The sequence below is a fragment of the Balearica regulorum genome, chromosome W (assembly GCF_011004875.1).
Source record: "Balearica regulorum gibbericeps isolate bBalReg1 chromosome W, bBalReg1.pri, whole genome shotgun sequence".
In the NCBI taxonomy this organism is placed as follows: Eukaryota; Metazoa; Chordata; class Aves; order Gruiformes; family Gruidae; genus Balearica; species Balearica regulorum.
Genome location: NC_046219.1, coordinates 24,536,024 through 24,554,962, shown reverse-complemented (window position 1 = coordinate 24,554,962; position 18,939 = coordinate 24,536,024). Strand labels below are relative to the sequence as shown.

The following is an 18,939-nucleotide window of genomic DNA, read 5'->3' as shown; positions in this document are numbered from 1 at the left end:
GTTTACAGTTCTCTAATGTGAACACTTGAAGAGACAGTGAGAGCTTGACGTTGTTCCCATGATACATAAGCTACTGTTTTGTTGCACGCTAGGGGATAATGTTGTAATTGCCTACTGGTCCAGTTCACTGTCTAACATGAAAACTCTTAATGACAAAAAGATAAGGGGCCCCAATTTAGTACTAGCAGCATAGTAACCTCAGGTCATAAAAACTCTGCAACAAAACTGTATAATACTAATTGGAAGCTACCTTCAACTGCCAAGTGTGTGTGCTCCTGTGTCAGAGGTCGGCAGAGCTCCTGCTGACACCACTGGTGCAACCCGCAGGCACACGCTCCCTTTCTCCCTCCTCTTCCTCTGTGGTGACAACAGGAGGGAATGGGGCAAGGAAGAGCTGTGATGTCTCCCATCTGCCCCTGTCCGATTCCTTGTTCTACATGTTATGTGTGGGTGACCTCTCTGCTGCTTTGGCAAAGAGAGAACTTGGTGACTGGCAACATTTAGTTTAGTTTGGTTTGGGTTTTTTTAAAACCTTTTTAATTGTGGGTGATATTTATATTTTTCTGTCATAAGAATGTTTTCTTACAGTATTTGTCATGCCAGTTTATACCAAGCAAAATGCAGGTATTTTATTTTTATTGGAAACACTATTACAGCTATGTTTTTCCTTTTTAATGTATTTTTATTTGTATAGAGTACTTGCTAATGTTAAATAGGAAAGAGTATATAACACATTAAAGACTTATCATAGCTTTTAGCATAAGGAGTTAAAAGGAAAAAATATTCAAACTGGATTTCATCACTTGTCTATCTTGGTAGGAGTGGGTTTGTGTCATTTCAGTTACAAAGACAAAATTATGCCATATAATTTATTTATGTTGAAATTTATTTTTGTAGTGTACATAGTAGTCATCAAGTCTTTTGACAGAAGTATATTTTTAAAGAGTTTATATGCAGTGATGATAGCATTATGTTTTAGACCACTGCTGAAATGTGATTATGGTGCATACTTTTCCTTGAAAACCCCATGACAGAAAAGAAAGCGTTAAGAGAGAAAGAGAGTGTGAATATTCATACAGTTCTGGATTGTATTTTAGTTACCATTTGTGATCTAGTGTGGTTCTCATTTTAAACCTTGAAAGGAAATTGTAAAAACTCTCTAAATATAAACAGGCAAAAAATTTCTACCCACCTCTAAGCTGAAGTAACCTGCATGATAAACTGCCTTACCCAAGTGCTAAATGTTTACACAAAATGCTTCATTCAGAAATAGAATGAAATGTATAATCTTGCCCTATACCTATCTGCCAGAGACATAAAAAGGACAACAGAATCAACAGACAAGCACCTACATTTTACAATTTATCTATGATTTTAGAATTTGCTCCTTCTCCAAAATAGGCCAAATCGCAATCTTCCAAAAATCTCAAATTGGTGCTCCAAATTATGGAGGTTCTAGACTTGGGGTTGAGTTTGCTGAACTAAGAAATAAGACTTTATGTTTCAAGTTGAATTTAGGCTCAACTCCAACTATGAAAGTGCAAACTGACATATGATACAACTATTTGACTACAGCATGTAGCAGACTTACCAATAATATTGCATGTGCCCTGAAGGATGATTGCTATGGAATAGCAATCAGTATAATTGCATGATTGTATCTGCATAGTTGACCAGTACATAAAAAAAAAATTCTATAAACAACAAAATCCATAACCAATTAGTTATAATATTTTTATTCGTGTTAGATTTTCTATCGGTGTTTGAACATTTATATTTAGAGAGTTTTTACAATTTCCTTTCAAGGTTTAAAATGAGAACCACACTAGATCACAAATGGTAACTAAAATACAATCCAGAACTGTATGAATATTCACACTCTCTTTCTCTCTTAACGCTTTCTTTTCTGTCATGGGGTTTTCAAGGAAAAGTATGCACCATAATCACATTTCAGCAGTGGTCTAAAACATAATGCTATCATCACTGCATATAAACTCTTTAAAAATATACTTCTGTCAAAAGACTTGATGACTACTATGTACACTACAAAAATAAATTTCAACATAAATAAATTATATGGCATAATTTTGTCTTTGTAACTGAAATGACACAAACCCACTCCTACCAAGATAGACAAGTGATGAAATCCAGTTTGAATATTTTTTCCTTTTAACTCCTTATGCTAAAAGCTATGATAAGTCTTTAATGTGTTATATACTCTTTCCTATTTAACATTAGCAAGTACTCTATACAAATAAAAATACATTAAAAAGGAAAAACATAGCTGTAATAGTGTTTCCAATAAAAATAAAATACCTGCATTTTGCTTGGTATAAACTGGCATGACAAATACTGTAAGAAAACATTCTTATGACAGAAAAATATAAATATCACCCACAATTAAAAAAGGTTTTAAAAAAACCCAAACCAAACTAAACTAAATGTTGCCAGTCACCAAGTTCTCTCTTTGCCAAAGCAGCAGAGAGGTCACCCACACATAACATGTAGAACAAGGAATCGGACAGGGGCAGATGGGAGACATCACAGCTCTTCCTTGCCCCATTCCCTCCTGTTGTCACCACAGAGGAAGAGGAGGGAGAAAGGGAGCGTGTGCCTGCGGGTTGCACCAGTGGTGTCAGCAGGAGCTCTGCCGACCTCTGACACAGGAGCACACACACTTGGCAGTTGAAGGTAGCTTCCAATTAGTATTATACAGTTTTGTTGCAGAGTTTTTATGACCTGAGGTTACTATGCTGCTAGTACTAAATTGGGGCCCCTTATCTTTTTGTCATTAAGAGTTTTCATGTTAGACAGTGAACTGGACCAGTAGGCAATTACAACATTATCCCCTAGCGTGCAACAAAACAGTAGCTTATGTATCATGGGAACAACGTCAAGCTCTCACTGTCTCTTCAAGTGTTCACATTAGAGAACTGTAAACAAGTGCCTCATATCAAAGTGTTTTCAAATGAGCGAAAAAGGTGTGAAAATTTGTGCATTCTAGTTATCCCCATTCACTGTGCTGGGAAGGTCTGTGGGCAAAGACGGACTCCCTGAAGCCACTGGAGAAATACACCTTCCCATCAAAGAAGTTGCAGCTCCTCTTCAGGCACTGTATTTAAAGAAAAGCCCCACCATCACTGTGTTTAAAAATTGAATGTCAGTTGTGTGTGTTTGGCTCTGAATACATATTTGATCATCTACCTGCTCTAAAAAAACAGCTTGCAGAAGGGCAGAAAACAGATGGAGAAAGACAAAGAGAGAGAGAATGAGAACTTTTGTTCTAGTATTTTAAATTAAGGCTCTCATTCTTAATGTTTGGTTTCAACCAGAACACAGAGATTGTAGTATTTTTCCAGGCCCTTCAGCTGCAGCAATCCATCTTTAGTTTAAAAATAACAAAAAAAAAAAAGCTAAATTAGTTTCACAAAGGGATCCCAGTTTAGCTGTTTTAATTAAAAGTGCCAATGCAGCATGGGAAAAAAACAATCAAAACAACAGAGAAAAAACATACCAGGTCTTAACTGTCATTCATTACAGTCCTGGATCCAAAAGAAAGTCATTTATATTTAATAAGTGAAAATATAAGATTTTTTTTTTAATCCTTCCATTTGATTTTTCTCACTTACTATTAACTTCTTTCCTGCCATTAAAATAAGGTGACAGAGGATACTGCTTTGAATGTTATAAGCTGTGGCTTACCCAAAAAAATCCCCTAGATTAGTTAGCTTCTAATGCCACTCATAGTTAACAGTATCAATATCAAAATAAGGCATATGCTCATTGAATTTCTATAACCACCAGCACCTCTCAATATCCAGCATCTTTTGCAGTGAAAAAAGAATGGTTATAGTGTTTGCACTTACTTGGCACCATTTATGAAAAATATCAAAACACTTTTGCAAACAGTAATTAAGCCTCACAACTCTCCTGGGAGGTAGGTAAGTACAGTTATACCCATTTTACAGATTGAGAAACTGAGGCACAGGGCAGTTATGTGACTTGACCAAAATCACATATACCAAAGTCATTAATAGAGTGGGAAACTGAACCACACTCCCAAACCCTGACCTCCTGTCTTCTATTTTATCTTGGCCCTTTGACGATGATAGTCTATGGTACATGTTGGTAAACACCAATGCAGTTTTCACTAGTGCCTACTAACAGGGAAAGCCAGACTCACACCAGCAACAGTGGGTTCATAAGCCCATTAAGGATTACCATACAGTAAAAGAGAAACTACAGTACACTGGGAACATACACACACTGACATGCACACTTCCAGATGCACACATCAATACACACAGCAAAACAAAACCTGCACACAACTAAACCTTTTTAAGTCTCCAAGATTAACATGCTTTTCTTCATATCTGCTTATTTTAAAAAAATTACCACACATAGCGTGTTTGAAAGTTAACAGTAAAATGTCATACTACCACAGGGTTGTGATATGCAAATTTAAAATATTTTAAACAAACGTGTACCTTTACAGAAAAAATCCTATTACATAAGCAATATTTGCATAGAATTCTACAAGTAAATCATACAATATTTAAGCAGCAGCAACTTATGCTGAAATTTAGAACTAGATTAAGTTTATTTGTGGCAAACAATCAATATAAAATAAGTACAGAGCAAAACCAATATTGTCCCCACTCTATTAACTGGAGGCAAATGACTCCAGATTATACTACTTTACAATGTTCTTTTGTATATTACATATGTGTACATCTTTAAATATTTATAGAAATATTTAACAAAATAATACGATAAGTTGCAGTAACAGTGGATTGTTGTCCTGATGCAGCATGTCCTTTTCTACAACTTTGAGCAGTTCTTCTCTTTAAGCAGTTCTGGAAATAGTTTTCCATCTTTGGCCTCTTTTTTGCTTCAGTTATTACCCTTTACAAATACAGAGGAAAAAAAATACATTTATTAAAGTTCAAGAAAAAAAATAATCAAGCTAATCCAATATTCATTTCATGATTCTTGTAGTTACAGTTAGTAGTCAGGCAATGTGGACTCTTTTTCCATCAGTCATGGACTTCTTGGTAAAGAAATCCTAATGCAGATTAAAACAATGTGGATGCCTTCATTTCTGAATGCCACAAATTCACTCAAAACCAATGGACACTTCAAAGAGAAAAAAGCTGTATCTGATACTGGACACAATGAAGATTCTCATATTAGCCTGCTGTTCAGCTTGGAAAATCTGAGCCGGAACATTTCCTTATTCTGAGGATACTATTACTTACCATATTCCTAGACTTTGAGCATAAATGCATTCAGGTTTATTTGCACTTTGAGATATTTGGAGTGAAGTTTTATAAATCAGAAGGTGATTTTATCAAGAATCATCAAAAAATTTCTATGAAAATTCTGCACATATATGTGTGTGTATGTGCATGTGTGTGCGTATAATATTTCCTCAACCAAAATAAAATGGCTTGTTTTGGTCAAACTAGTGTCTGCCACTGAAAAGCTCTGAAAAGCTGAGAAAGAAAACAGGGCCCAAGAGCTAAGTGTCCTGGTTTTCAGCTGGGAAAGAATTAATTTTCACAAGAAGCTGGGACAGGACAAAGCCAGGATAGCTGACCCAAACTAGCCAAAGGGATATTCGATACCATGATATCATGTTCAGTTTATAAGGGAGGAGCTGGCTGGAGAGGAGGAGTCACTGCTCGGAGACTACCTGGGCATCGGGTTTCAAGGCAGTGAGCAAATTGCATTGTGTATCACCTGCTTTGTACATTCTGTTTTAAGTACTGTTGTTGTTTTCCTCCTCCTTTGCTGTCCCAGTAAACTCTCCTTATCCCAACCCACAAGTTTTACCTTTTTCCTCCTATTGTCCTCCCCATCCCGCCGGGGGGAGGAGGGGTGAGTGAGCAGCCACATGGTGCTTAGCTGCTGTCTGGAGCTAAACCACGACAGTCCTTTTTGGCGCCCAACGTGGGGCCCGAAGGGTTGAGATAATGACAGATCTGACCCGAACGTGGTAAAACAAATTTGTTAGGTGCATTTATTATATTAGGTAAGCAGCCGCTGGTCACAATGGTGTTTTGTTTGGTCACATGGCTGTGATATCTAAACCCTTACTTTCTGTATGGATTCCTTGCAATGCTGCTGTTTATCACCTCTGGGAGAGGGATCAGGATTCTCATTTTGCTGTGCTGTCTGATATCAACTTATGATATGATAACATCAATGATCATGAGCTTAAGCTGGTATTTGTATGGGGCCTTGCTGTCATGCCAGTACCTTGAATGACATCTCTCAGAACAAACGAATGATCACACTCAATCTATGGGAAAGATGGGGGGATACTTTCTCCTGCTCTTTCACCTCCCCTTTTCCCTTCAGGCTAGTCACAGCAGCTTTTGAGAATTTTGAATACCCTTGGGATGTTTAAGGCAGCATGCTCCTATTGCTATGTCTCCTGAATGTGTTTCAAGTCCTGTTCAGGGTTACAAAAAATTGTTTTAAGAACGTGTGTTGGTTTTGCATGGCAAGGTTTTGGTAGCGGGGGGGCTACAGGAGTGGCTTCTGTGAGAAGCTGCTAGAAGCTTCCCCTGTGTCTGATAGAGCCAATGCCAGCCGGCTCCAAGACGGACCCGCCGCTGGCCAAGGCCAAGCCAATCAGCGCCTCTGTGATAACATATTTAAGAAAGAGAAAAACAGTTAGAGAGGGCTTTTGCAGCCAGAGAGAGGAGTGAGAAGATGTAAGAACATCTGCAGACACCAAGGTCAGTGCAGAAGGAGGGGGAGGAGGTGCTCCAGGCGCCGGAGCAAGATTCCCCTGCAGCCCGTGGTGAAGACCATGGTGAAGCAGGCTGTCCCCCTGCAGCAGCCCATGGAGGGAGGATGAGGGGGTGTAGAGATTCCACCTGCAGCCCGTGGAGGACCCCACGCCGGAGCAGGTGGAGGCACCTGAAGGAGGCTGTGGCCCCGTGGGAAGCCCGCGCTGGAGCAAGCTCCTGGCAGGACCTGTGGATCCGTGGAGAGAGGAGCCCACGCCAGAGCAGGTTTGCTGACAGGACTTGTGACCCCGTGGGGGACCCACGCTGGAGCAGTCTGCTCCTGAAGGTCTGCACCCCGTGGAGGAGACTCACGTTGGAGAAGGCCGTGAAGGACTGTCTCCCGTGAGAGGGACCCCACGCTGGAGCGGGGGAACAATGAGTCCTCCCCCTGAGGATGAAGAAGTGGCAGAAACACCGCGTGAGGAACTGACTGTAACCCCCACTCCCCGTCCCCCTGTGCCGCTGAGGGGGGCGGAGGTTGAAGCCGGGAGTGAAGTTGAGCCCGGGAAGATGGGAGGGGTGGGGGGAGGTGTTTTTAAGATTTGGTTTTATTTCTCATTCCTCTACTCTGTTTTGCTTAGTAATAAATAAGATGAATTCCCTCTCTAAGTTCGGTCTGTTTTGCTCGTGATGATAATTAGAGAATGATCTCTCCCTGTCCTTATCTCGACCCGTAAGTTTTCTTTCATTGTACCTTTTCTCCCCTGTCTAATGAAAGAGGGGAGCAATAGAGCGGCTCTGGTGGGCACCTGGCCCTCAGCCAGGGTCAACCCACCACAGAACGCCACCCAGAGATCTGCCCTGAGGCTGAATAGTCAGGGGTGGCGCGGCATGTGGGAGGATATGGGCAGGTATCTAGAGAACTTGTCACTTCCAATGGTTTGGAACTTCACTCCCAAACAACTACAGGACCCTGATAAAGTGATAGAATATTTGAAAGGAAAATGCTGTGGCTATTCCAAGGAGACACAGCTTACCGCATTGTGCAGGGCCCTGGCCATTATCTGCCAAACACTGCTCGATATTAGGCAGCACCCTCAGGAGGAAGAGAGGGAAAACAGAGCAACAGGCACTGTGGCTACTCCAACCCCAGTGACAAGCACTGCAGGTGAACCAAAAAACTAACTTGAACAAGTATCAATCATCCCTATACAGAAGAAGAAATGGACATGAAAGTCAACTCGTTTACTAAAGGATGACGAATCAGGACCATCACAAGAACAGGAGGAAGAGACAGAACCTGAGCTAACCATCCGATCACTATCCCTGAGTGAGATAAGAGATATGCAAGAAGATTTCAGTCATTGATTAAGTGAGCAACTTGTCACCTGTCTGCTCCGATGCTGGGATAATGTGGCCAGTAGCCTGGAATTAGAGGGTAGGGAAGCCAAGCAGCTGGGATCTCTGTCCAGGGAAGTGGGCATTGACAAGGCAATTGGGAAAAAAGACACAAGCCCTCAGCCTCTGAAGGCAACTTCTGTCAGGCATGAGGGAAAGGTATCCCTTCAGTGAAGATGTCGTATGTCAGCCAGGCAAGTGGACCACCATGGAGAGAGAAATCCAGTACCTGAGAAAATTAGCTGTGCAGGAGATGGTTTATTATGACCCCGACAATGTGCAGTTACCCACAGATCCAGAAGTCCAATGTACCCAAACTATGTGGTGAAGTGTGGTAGTTTTGGCTGAGATATAGAGTTAATTTTCTTCATAGTAGCTAGTATGGGGCTGTGTTTTGGATTTGTGCTGGAAACAGCATTGATAATACAGAGATGTTTTTGTTATTGCTGAGCAGTGCTTGCAGAGAGTCAAAGCCTTTTCTCCTTCTCACACCACCCCAACAGCAGGTAGGCTGAGCTACACAAGAAGTTGGGAGGGGACACATCTGCAACAGATGACCCCAACTGACCAAAGGGATATTCCATACCATATGACGTCATGCTCAGCATATAAAGCTGAGGGAAAGAAGAAGGAAGAGGGAGACATTCAGAGTTATGGTGTTTGTCTTCGCAAGTAACCATTACGCATGATGTTGTCCTGCTTTCCTGGAGATGGCTGAACACCTTCCTGCCGATGGGAAGCAGTAAATGTATTCCTTGTTTTGCTTTGCTTGTGTGTGTGGCTTTTGCTTTACCTATTAAAATGTTTTTATCTTAACCCACGAGTTTTCTCACATTTACTCTTTTGATTCTCTCTCCGATCCTACTGGGGGGGGGGGTGTGAGCAAGCAGCTGTGTGGTGCTTAGCTGCTAGCTGCGGTTAAAACACGACACAGAGGTTTGTACAGAGCGCATCACCAGCATGTGCCAAATCAGTACTAGCCTGGAAAGACAAAGAGGCACCAACAGTGAATGAGGTGGTGGGTCAACTCCAGTAATACCAAGAAAATCTCTCTTCCTCGCTACGGGCCTGTGTCTCGGCTGTGGAAAGACTGTCTGAAAAATCCAAAAACCTGTTCGAGAAACTATCCTGGGAGGTCCAGCAACCCAAAGAGGATATGTCCACTTCCCCGCTTATAGAGACCAGTATCTCAGCTATTAGGAGTAAGCGTTCCTCTGCTCAAAAGAGAGGATATAGAGGGTACACACCACGAGGCACCCTGTGGTTTTACCTGTGTGACCATGGAGAGGACATGAAGAAGTGGGATGGGAAACCTACCTCGACCCTAGAGGCATGGGTACGTGAATTGAAAGGAAAAGTAGTCTCAAATGGGGATTCTTCCAGGAAAATTGCCAATCCAGTCTCCAGTGGGCAGTTCCCCAGACAGAGTAGGAGGATTGATCTTACTTCTGATCTTACGGAAGGAGCTTCTGATTCATATTTACAAGAAGAGAGTAACAAGGATGGAATTTGAACCTACATGCACCACACGAATCCATTTGTTGGTAACGAATACTATGACCAGGACTAGAGGGGCCCTGCCTGCAGCCAGGTGGAGGAAAGGGACAGCCAGGTTTACTGGACTGTGTGGATTCGATGGCCTGGCACATCAGATAGACAAGAGTACAAGGCTCTAGTAGATACCAGTGCACAGTGTACTTTAATGCCATCAAGCTATAAAGGGTCAGAACCCATCTGTATTTCTGGAGTGACAGGGGGGTCCCAACAGCTGACTGTACTGGAGGCTGAAGTAAGCGTAACTGGGAATGAGTGGCAGAAGCACACCATTGTGACTGGCCCAGAGGCTTTGTGCATCCTGGACATAGACTACCTCAGGAGAGGGTATTTCAAAGACCCAAAAGGATACTGGTGGGCTTTTGGAATAGCTGCCTTGGAGGCGGAGGAAATTAAACAGCTGTCTACCTTGACTGATCTCTCGGAGGGCTCTTCTGTTGTGAGGTTGCTGAGGGTTGAAGAGCAACAGGTACGAATTGCTACCACAACAGAGTACCGGCTGCAATATTGTACCAATCGAGACTCCCTGATTCCCATCCATAAGCTGATTTGTCGACTGGATAGGCAGGGAGTGATCAGCAGAACCCGCTCACCCTTTAACAGTCCCATCTGGCCAGTGCTAAAGTCTAATGGAGAACGGGGGCTGACAGTAGAGTATCGTGGCCTGAATGAAGTCGTGCCGCCCAACAGTGCTGCTGTGCCAGACATGTTGGAACTTTAATACAAACTGGAGACAAAGACAGCTAAGTGGTATGCCACAATGGATATAGCTAATGCATTTTTCTCGATCCCTTTGGCAGCGGAGTGCAGGCCACAGTTTGCCTTCACTTGGAGGGGCGTCCAGTACACCTGGAATCGACTGCCCCAGGGGTGGAAATGCATTTGCTATGGACTGATCCATACTGCAGTGGAACAGGATGAAGCTCCGGAGCACTTGCACTACATTGATGACATCATTGTATGGGGCAACACAGCAGAAGAAGTTTCTGAGAAAGGGAAGTAAAGAGTCCAAATCCTTCTGAAAGCTGGTTTCACCATAAAGCGAAGTAAGGTCAAGGGACCTGCACAGGAAATCCAGTTTTTAGGAATAAAATGGCATGATGGGCAGCGTCAGATCCCTATGGATATTATCAACAAAATAGCAGCCATGTCCCCACCGACCAACAAAAAGGAGACACAAGCTTTCTTAGGTATTGTGATTTTCTGGAGAATGCACATTCCGAATTACAGTCTGATTGTAAGCCTTCCCTAACTGGTGACCCGGAAGAAGAACAACTTCAAATGGGGCCCTGAGCAACGACAAGCTTTTGAACAAATTAAACAAAAACTGTTCATGCTGTAGCTGTTGGGCCAGTCTGGGCAGGACCAGATGTAAAAAATATGCTGTACACCGCAGCCGGGGAGAATGGCCCTACCTGGAGTCTCTGGCAGAAAGCACCAGGGGAGACTCGAGGTCGACCCCTGGGGTTTTGGAGTCGGGGATACAGAGGGTCCGAGGCCCGCTACACTCCAACGGAAAAGGAGATATTGGCAGCCTACGAAGGGGTTCGAGCTGCTTCAGAGGTGATTGATTGGCACTGAAGCACAGCTCCTCCTGGCACCCCGTGGCCGGTGCTGGGCTGGATGTTCAAAGTGAGGGCCTCCTCTACACACCATGTAACCGATGCTACGTGGAGTAAGTGGGTCACACTGATCACACAGCGGGCTCGAACAGCAAAACCCAGTCATCCAGGAATTCTGGAAGTGATCACAGACTGGCCAGAAGGGAAAGATTTCAGAATGTCGCCAGAGGAGGAGGTGACGCATGCTGAAGAGGCCCCACCGTATAATGAACTACCAGAAGATGAGAAACCATATGCCCTCTTCACTGATGGGTCCTGTCGCATCGTGGGAAAGCATCGAAGGTGGAAGGCCGCTGTATGGAGTCCTACACGGCGAGTCGCAGAAGTTGCACAAGGAGAAGGGAATAGAGTCAGCTTGCTGAGGTGAAAGCCATCCATCTGGCTTTAGATATTGCTGAAAGAGAAAAGTGGCCAATGCTGTACCTCTACACTGACTCATGGATGGTGGCCAATGCCCTGTGGGGGTGGTTACAGCAGTGGAAGCAGAACAACTGGCAGCGCAGAGGCAAACCCATCTGGGCTGTCGAATTATGGCAAGATATTGCTGCCCGGCTAGAGAAGCTGGTTGTAAAAGTACATCACATAGACGTCCACATACCCAAGAGTCGGGCCACTGAGGAACATCAGAACAACCAGCAGGTGGATCAGGCTGCCAAGATTGAAGTGGCTCAGGTGGATTTGGACTGGCAGTGTAAGGGTGAATTATTTCTAGCTTGGTGGGGCCATGACACCTCAGGCCATCAAGGAAGAGATGTGACATACACATGAGCTCGTGATCGAGGGGTGGACTTGACCATGGATGCTATCTCACAGGTCATCCATCAATGTGAAACATGCATTGCCATCAAGCAAGCCAAGCGGTTAGAGCCTCTATGGTATGGAGGACAAAGGCGGAAATATAAATATGGGGAGGCCTGGCAGATCGATTACATCACACTCCCACAAACCTGCAGAGGCTAGTGCCATGTGTTTACAATGGTGGAAGCAACCACTGGGTGGCTGGAAACATATCCTGTGCCCCATGCCACTGCCCGGAACACTATCCTGGGCCTTGAAAAGCAAGTCCTGTGGCGACATGGCACCTCAGAGAGAATTGAGTCAGGCAATGGGACTCATTTCCAAAACAATCTCATAAGACACCTGGGCCAAAGAGCATGGTATTGAGTGGGTGTATCACATCCCCTACCATGCACCAGCCTCTGGGAAAATCAAAAGGTAGAATGGACTGCTAAAGACTACCCTGAGAGCAATGGGTGCTGGGACCTTCAGACATTGGGACACACATTTAGCAAAAGCCACCTGGTTAGTTAACACTAGGGGGTCTACCAATCGAGCTGGCCCTGCCCAATCAAAACTTCCACGTACTGTAGAAGGGCATAAAGTTCCTGTAGCGCACATAAAGAATGTTAGGGAAGACAATCTAGGTTACTCCTGTCTTGTGCAAAGGGAAACCCATCTGTGGCATTGCTTTTGCTCAAGGACCTGGGTGCAATCGGTGGGTGTTGCAGAAGGATGAGGGAGTCTGATGTGTGCCTCAAGGGGATTTGATTTCAGGTCAGAATAGCAAATGATTTAAGTTGTGTGATGTTGATTACTACGTAATATTGCATGTCATCCGACTATGATTGCTATATGCCATAACAATGGTATTACAGTAAGTGTCACGCAGATTAATGGAGAATGAACTTTGATGAAACCGAGCAAGGTGCAGAGGTGATGAAACCAGAAATGGCTTCAGCACCGAGCGCCCAGGAACTTCCTTGAGATTGACATCTTCAGCCCGCAGACGCGAGCATGGACTGCACCAGATACATTTGGACTGGATATAAGGAATAAATGCTTTACGATGAGGGTGATGAGATGAGACCATAAGATCGTGAAGTTCAGGATCCTGCATGGAAGAAGGAGGGCAATAAGTAGGATTACAACCATGGACTTCAGGAGAGCTAACTTTGGCCTCTTCAAAGACCTGCTTGGGAGACTCCCATGAGTTAAGGCCCTAGAAGGTAAGGGGACCTAAGAGAGCTGGTCAGTATTCAAGCACCACTTCCAAGCTCAAGAGCTATGCATTCCTATGAGTAAGAAATCAAGCAAAGGGGGTAGGAGACCTGCATGGATGAGCAAGGAGCTCCTGGAAAAACTCAAAGGGAAGAAGGAAGTTTACAGAATGTGGAAAAAGGGACTGGCCACTTGGGAGGAATATAGGGATGTTGTCAGAGAATATAGGCATGCAACAAGGAATGCTAAGGCCCACTTGGAATTAAATGTGGCAGGGGATGTCAAGGACAACAAGAAGGACTTTTTCAAGTACATCAGCAGCAAAAGGAAGACTAGGGAAAATGTGTGATCGCTGCTGGATGAGGTGGGTGCCCTAGTGGTGTAGGATAGAGAAAAAGCAGAGTTACTGAATGCCTTCTTTGCTTCAGTCTTTACTGGTAAGGCTGGCCCTCAGGAAACCCAGAGCCTGGAGGTGAGAGAGAAAGTCTGGAGAAAGGAAGAATTTTCCCTTGGTCAAGGAGGATCAGGTTAGAGATCATTTAGGCAAACTTAACACAGAAAAATCCATGGACCCCGATGGGATGCACCCACAAGTGCTGAGGGAATTGGCAGATGTTGTTTTGGGGTTGCATGGCAAGGTTTTGGTAGTGGGGAGGGTTACCGAGGTGGCTTCTGGAAGAAGTTGCTAGAAGCTTCCGGTAGGACCGACAGAGACAATACCAGCCAGCTCCAAGATGGATCCACTGCTGGCCAAGGCCAATCCAATCAGCAACAGTGGTAGTGCCTCTGTGATAACATATTTAAGAAGGAAAAAAAAAAAAAACCAAAAAAAACCCCACCAGCAGTATTTGCAGCTGGAGAGAGGATTGAGAAGATATGAGAAACTCTGTAGACACCAAGGTCAGTGAAGAAGGAGGGGGAGGAGGTGCTCCAGGCACTGGAGCAGACATTCCCCTGCAGCCCATCAAGAATACCATGGTGAAAAAGGTTGTCTGTCTGCAGCCCATGCAGGATGATGGGGGGGGCAGAGATTCCCCTGCAGCCTGTGGAGGACCTCACACCTGTGCAGGTGGAGATACCTGAAGGAGGCTGTGACCCTGTAGGAATCCTGCGCTGGAGCAGGCTCCTGGCAGGACCTGTGGACCCATGGAGAGAGGAGTCCACGCCGGAGCAGGTTTGCTGAGAGGACTTGTGACCCTGTGGTTGACCCACGCTGGAACAGTCTGCTCCTGAAGGTCTGCACCCTGTGGAAGGGACCCACACTGGAGCAGTTTGTGAAGAACTGCAGCCCATGGGAAGAAGTCATGTTGGAGGAGTTTGTGGAGGACTGTCTCCCGTGAGAGGGACCCCACGCTGGAGCAGGGGAAGAGTGTGAGGAGTCCTCCCCCTGAGGAGGAAGGAGCAGCAGAAACACCGCATGATGAACTGACCGTAACCTCCATTCCCTGTCCCCCTGTGCCGCTCGAGGGGGGAAGAGGTTGAAGCCGGGAGTGAAGTTGAGCCCGGGAAGAAGGGAGGGGTGGGGGGAGGTGTTTTAAGATTTGATTTCATTTCTCATTCCTCTACTCTGTTTTGCTTGGTAAGAAATTAAATTTATTTTCTGAAGCTGAGTCTGTTTTGCCCGTTATGGTAATTGGTGAGTGATCTCTCTCTGTCCTTATCTCAACCCACGAGCCTTTCATTATATTTTCTCTCCTCTGTCCATCTAAGGAGGGGGAGTGATAGAGAGGCTTTGGTGGGCACCTGGCCTCCTGCCCGGGTCAACCCACCGCAATCTTTTTTGGCATCCAGTATGGGGCTTGAGGAATTCAAGATAAGGATAGCAATTGGAACAGGTAATAGGTAAAACACAGACAGAACATAGCTAGAGTGGAATGATTGTGAAGAATTTCTGTTGTTCTAATTGTGGTGAAGAGACAAGGGGTGGATTGCGTGTGTAAATTGTCCACATTCATTCAGTGTTTTGATGATGTTATTTTGATTTTTGTGTGGGAAATTCTGTTTCTGTTGATGTGATTGAAGTTTGTGAAGGTTGTGTGATGAAGGTGGATTTTAATGATAATTCTTAAATATGTGATTCACAGAGGGGAGGGGTGGAATGTATTGGGTATGCGTGACAAGGTTTTGGTAGCCGGGAGGGCTACGGGGGTGACATCTGCGAGAAGCTGCTAGAAGCTTCCGGTAGGACCGACAGAGACAATACCAGCCAGCTCCAAGATGGACCCACTGCTGGCCAAGGCCAATCCAATCAGCAACAGTGGTAGTGCTTCTGTGACAGCATATTTAAGAAGGAAAAAAAAAAAAAAGAGCAGTAGCATTTGCAGCTGGAGAGAGGAGTGAGAAGATGTGAGAAACTCTGCAGACACCAAGGTCAGTGAAGAAGGAGGGGGAGGAGGTGCTCCAGGTGCTGGAGTAGAGGTTCCCCTGCAGCCCGTCGAGAATACCATGGTAAAGCAGGCTGTCCCCCTGCAGCCTACGTAGGATGATGGGGGTGCAGGGATTCCACCTGCAGCCCATGGAGGACCCCATGCTGGAGCAGGTGGAGGCACCTGAAGGAGGCTGTGACCCCGTGGGAAGCCTGCGCTGGAGCAGGCTCCTGGCAGGACCTGTGGACCCATGGAGAGAGGAGTCCACGCCGGAGCAGGTTTGCTGAGAGGACTTGTGACCCTGTGGTTGACCCACGTTGGAACAGTCTGCTCCTGAAGATCTGCACCCCATGGGAGAGACCCACATTGGAGCAGTTCGTGAAGGACTGTAGCCTGTGGGAGAGACTCACGTTGGAAAAGTTTGTGGAGGACTGTCTCCCGTGAGAGGGACCCCACGCTGGAGCAGGGGAAGAGTGTGAGGAGTCCTCCCCCTGAGGAGGAAGGAGCGGCATGGACAACATGTGATGAACTGACCACAACCCCCATTCCCCGTCCCCCTGTGCCACTCGAGGGGAAGAGGTTGAAGCCGGGAGTGAAGTTGAGCCTGGGAAGAAGGGAGGGGTGGGGGGAGGTGTTTTAGATTTGGCTTTATTTCTCATTGCTCTACTCTGTTTTGCTTGGTAATAAATTCGATTAATTTTTTCTAAGTTGAGTCTGTTTCGCCAGTTATGGTAACTTGTGTACAATCTCTCCCTGTCCTTATCTCGACCCATGAGCCTTTCATTATATTTTCTCTCTCCTGTCCAGTTGAGGAGGGGGAGTGATAGAGCGGCTCTGGTGGGCACCTGGCCTCCAGCCAGTGTCAACCCACCACAGATGTTACTGCTAAGCCACTCTCAATCATCTTTGAAAGGTCATGGAGAACAGGAGAGGTTCCTGAGGACTGGAGGAAATCCAATTGTCACTCCGGTCTTTGAAAAGGGCAAGAAGGAGGGCCTTAGAAACTACAGGCCAGTCAGCCTCACCTCCATCCATGGAAAGATGATGGAACAGCTCATTCTGGGCATCATCTCTAAGCATGTGTAGGAGAAAGAGGTTATCAGGAGTGGTCAGCATGGATTCACCAAGGGGAAATCATGCCTGACCAATCTGATAGACTTCTATGACAACATGACTGGCTGGGTGGATGAGGAGAGAGCAGTGGAAGTTGTCTAACTCGACTTCAAGAAGGCTTTTGACATCATCTCTCTTAACATCCTCATAGGTAAGCTTAGGAAGTGTGTGTTGGATGAGTGGACAGTGAGGTGGGTTGAGAACTGGATGAATGGCAGAGCCTAGAGGGTTGTGATAAGCAGTGCAGAATCTAGTTGGGGGCCTGTAGCTAGCAATGTTCCCCAGGGGTCAGTACTGGGTCCAGTCTTGTTCAACATACTCATCAATGACCTGGATGAGGGGACAGAGTGTTGCCTTAGCAAGTTTGCTGATGATACAAAACCGGGAGGCGTGGCTGATACACCAGAAGGCTGTGCTGCCATTCAGCGAGACCTGGAGAGGCTAGAGAGCTGGGCAGAGAGGAACCATATGAAATTCAACAAGGGCAAGTGTAGGATCCTGCACCTAGGGAGGAATAACCTCAAGCACCAGTACAGGTTAGGGGTTGACCTGCTGGGAAGCAGTTCTCAGAAGGACCCTGGTGGACAACAAGTTAACCATGAGCCAGCAGTGTGGCCTTGTGGCCAAGAAGGCCAATGGTATCCTGGGGGGCATTAAGAAGAGCGTGGCCAGCAGGTCGAGGGAGGTTATCCTCCCCCTCTACTCTGCCCTGGTGAGGCCACATCTGGAGTATTGTGTCCGGTTCTGGGCTCCCCAGTTCAAGAAAGACAGGGAACTACTGGAGAGAGTCCAGCGGAGGGCTACCAGGATGATTAGGGGACTGGAGCATCTTTCGTATGAGGAAAGGCTGAGAGAGCTAGGTCTTTTTAGCCTAGAGAAGACTGACAGGGGATCTTATTAATGCTTATAAATATCTAAAGGGTGGATGTCAAGAGGATGGGGTCAGACTCTTTTCAGTGGTGCCCAGCGACAGGCCAAGGGGTAACGGACACAAACTGCAGCACAGGAAGTTCCATCTGAATATGAGGAAAAACTTCTTTACTGTGAGGGTGACAGAGCACTGGAACAGGTTGCCCAGAGAGGTTGTGGAGTCTCCTTCTCTGGAGATATTCAAAACCCGCTTGGACGCAGTCCTGTGCAACATGCTCTAAGTGTTCATGCTCTAGCAGGGGGGTTGGACTAGATGATCTCCAGAGGTCCCTTCCAACCCCTACCATTCTGTGATTCTGTGATCTATCAACATGCAATCACAACAGCTTTGAACAGGCTACATAACATCTCTGCTTCATTTTCTTCTTCTGGTAAACTGGGATCATAATATGTACTCACCCACTTTGCAAGGCTCTTTGAGTAGTTTATGTTTGGATCATTGTAACTTCTTAGCTCTGGAAAGCACTGTCTTATACAACCTTACTTCTAGTGCAAAATGTACTGTATTCATGGTCAGCAGATTCCAGATGATCAGGGACTAAGAAGTAAAACGACCTGAAAGGTACTTCAGAGAATTCTTCTCTTTCCCCTTTCTTCTGATCACAGCATTAGCCAAGACAGGCAAATCTACTGGCTACAGGAGACAGATCTACCTTATTCTGAGTTGTTGTCTGTCCTGGTTCTGGCAAGGATAGAGTTAATTTCCCAAGGAGCCAGGACAGGTGAGCCAAGCTGGCCGGGGGCTATTCCATACCATGTGACATCATGCTCACCATAAAAGGGGGCTAGTCGGGCAGGGGCGGGTTCGGCATGTCAGCGTGGCTCCGGGACGGGTCGAGCGCCCGGTGGGTCGGTCCTCGGATCGGTAAATCGTTCTCTGTTATCACCCATTGTGAATATCTGTTATCAGCACTGTTGTTGATTGTTTCCCTCTCCCTTGCTGTCCCAGTAAACTGCCCTTATCCCAACCCTCGAGGCTTTGCCTTTGTTTTTCCCCGTTCTCCTCCCCATCCTGCCGGGGGAGGGGTGAGCGAGCGGCGCGTGGCACTCAGCTACCGGCTGGGGCTAAACCACGTCAGTCCTTTTTGGCACCCAACATGGGGCCCGAGGGGTTGTGATAACGACAAGTCTGACCCAAGTGTGTTAAAACAAAGTTGTTATAAGCATTTATAATGTTACTGAAACAGTCACTGGTCATAATGATGTTCTGTTTGGTCA

General features: G+C 45.6%; 1 protein-coding gene across 1 annotated transcript in view; it reads right to left on the bottom strand.

Annotated features, from left to right (window-relative positions):
• Positions 1 to 4,639: 4,639 nt before the first annotated feature.
• LOC142599151 (protein patched homolog 1-like) overlaps positions 4,640 to 18,939 on the bottom strand; it is a 130,538-nt gene continuing 116,238 nt past the window's right edge. The window contains exon 23 of the mRNA XM_075738875.1: positions 4,640 to 4,905. Within this exon, the coding sequence (XP_075594990.1) occupies positions 4,894 to 4,905 (12 nt within the window). The 3' untranslated portion in view covers positions 4,640 to 4,893. The remainder of the gene's footprint in view (positions 4,906 to 18,939) is intronic.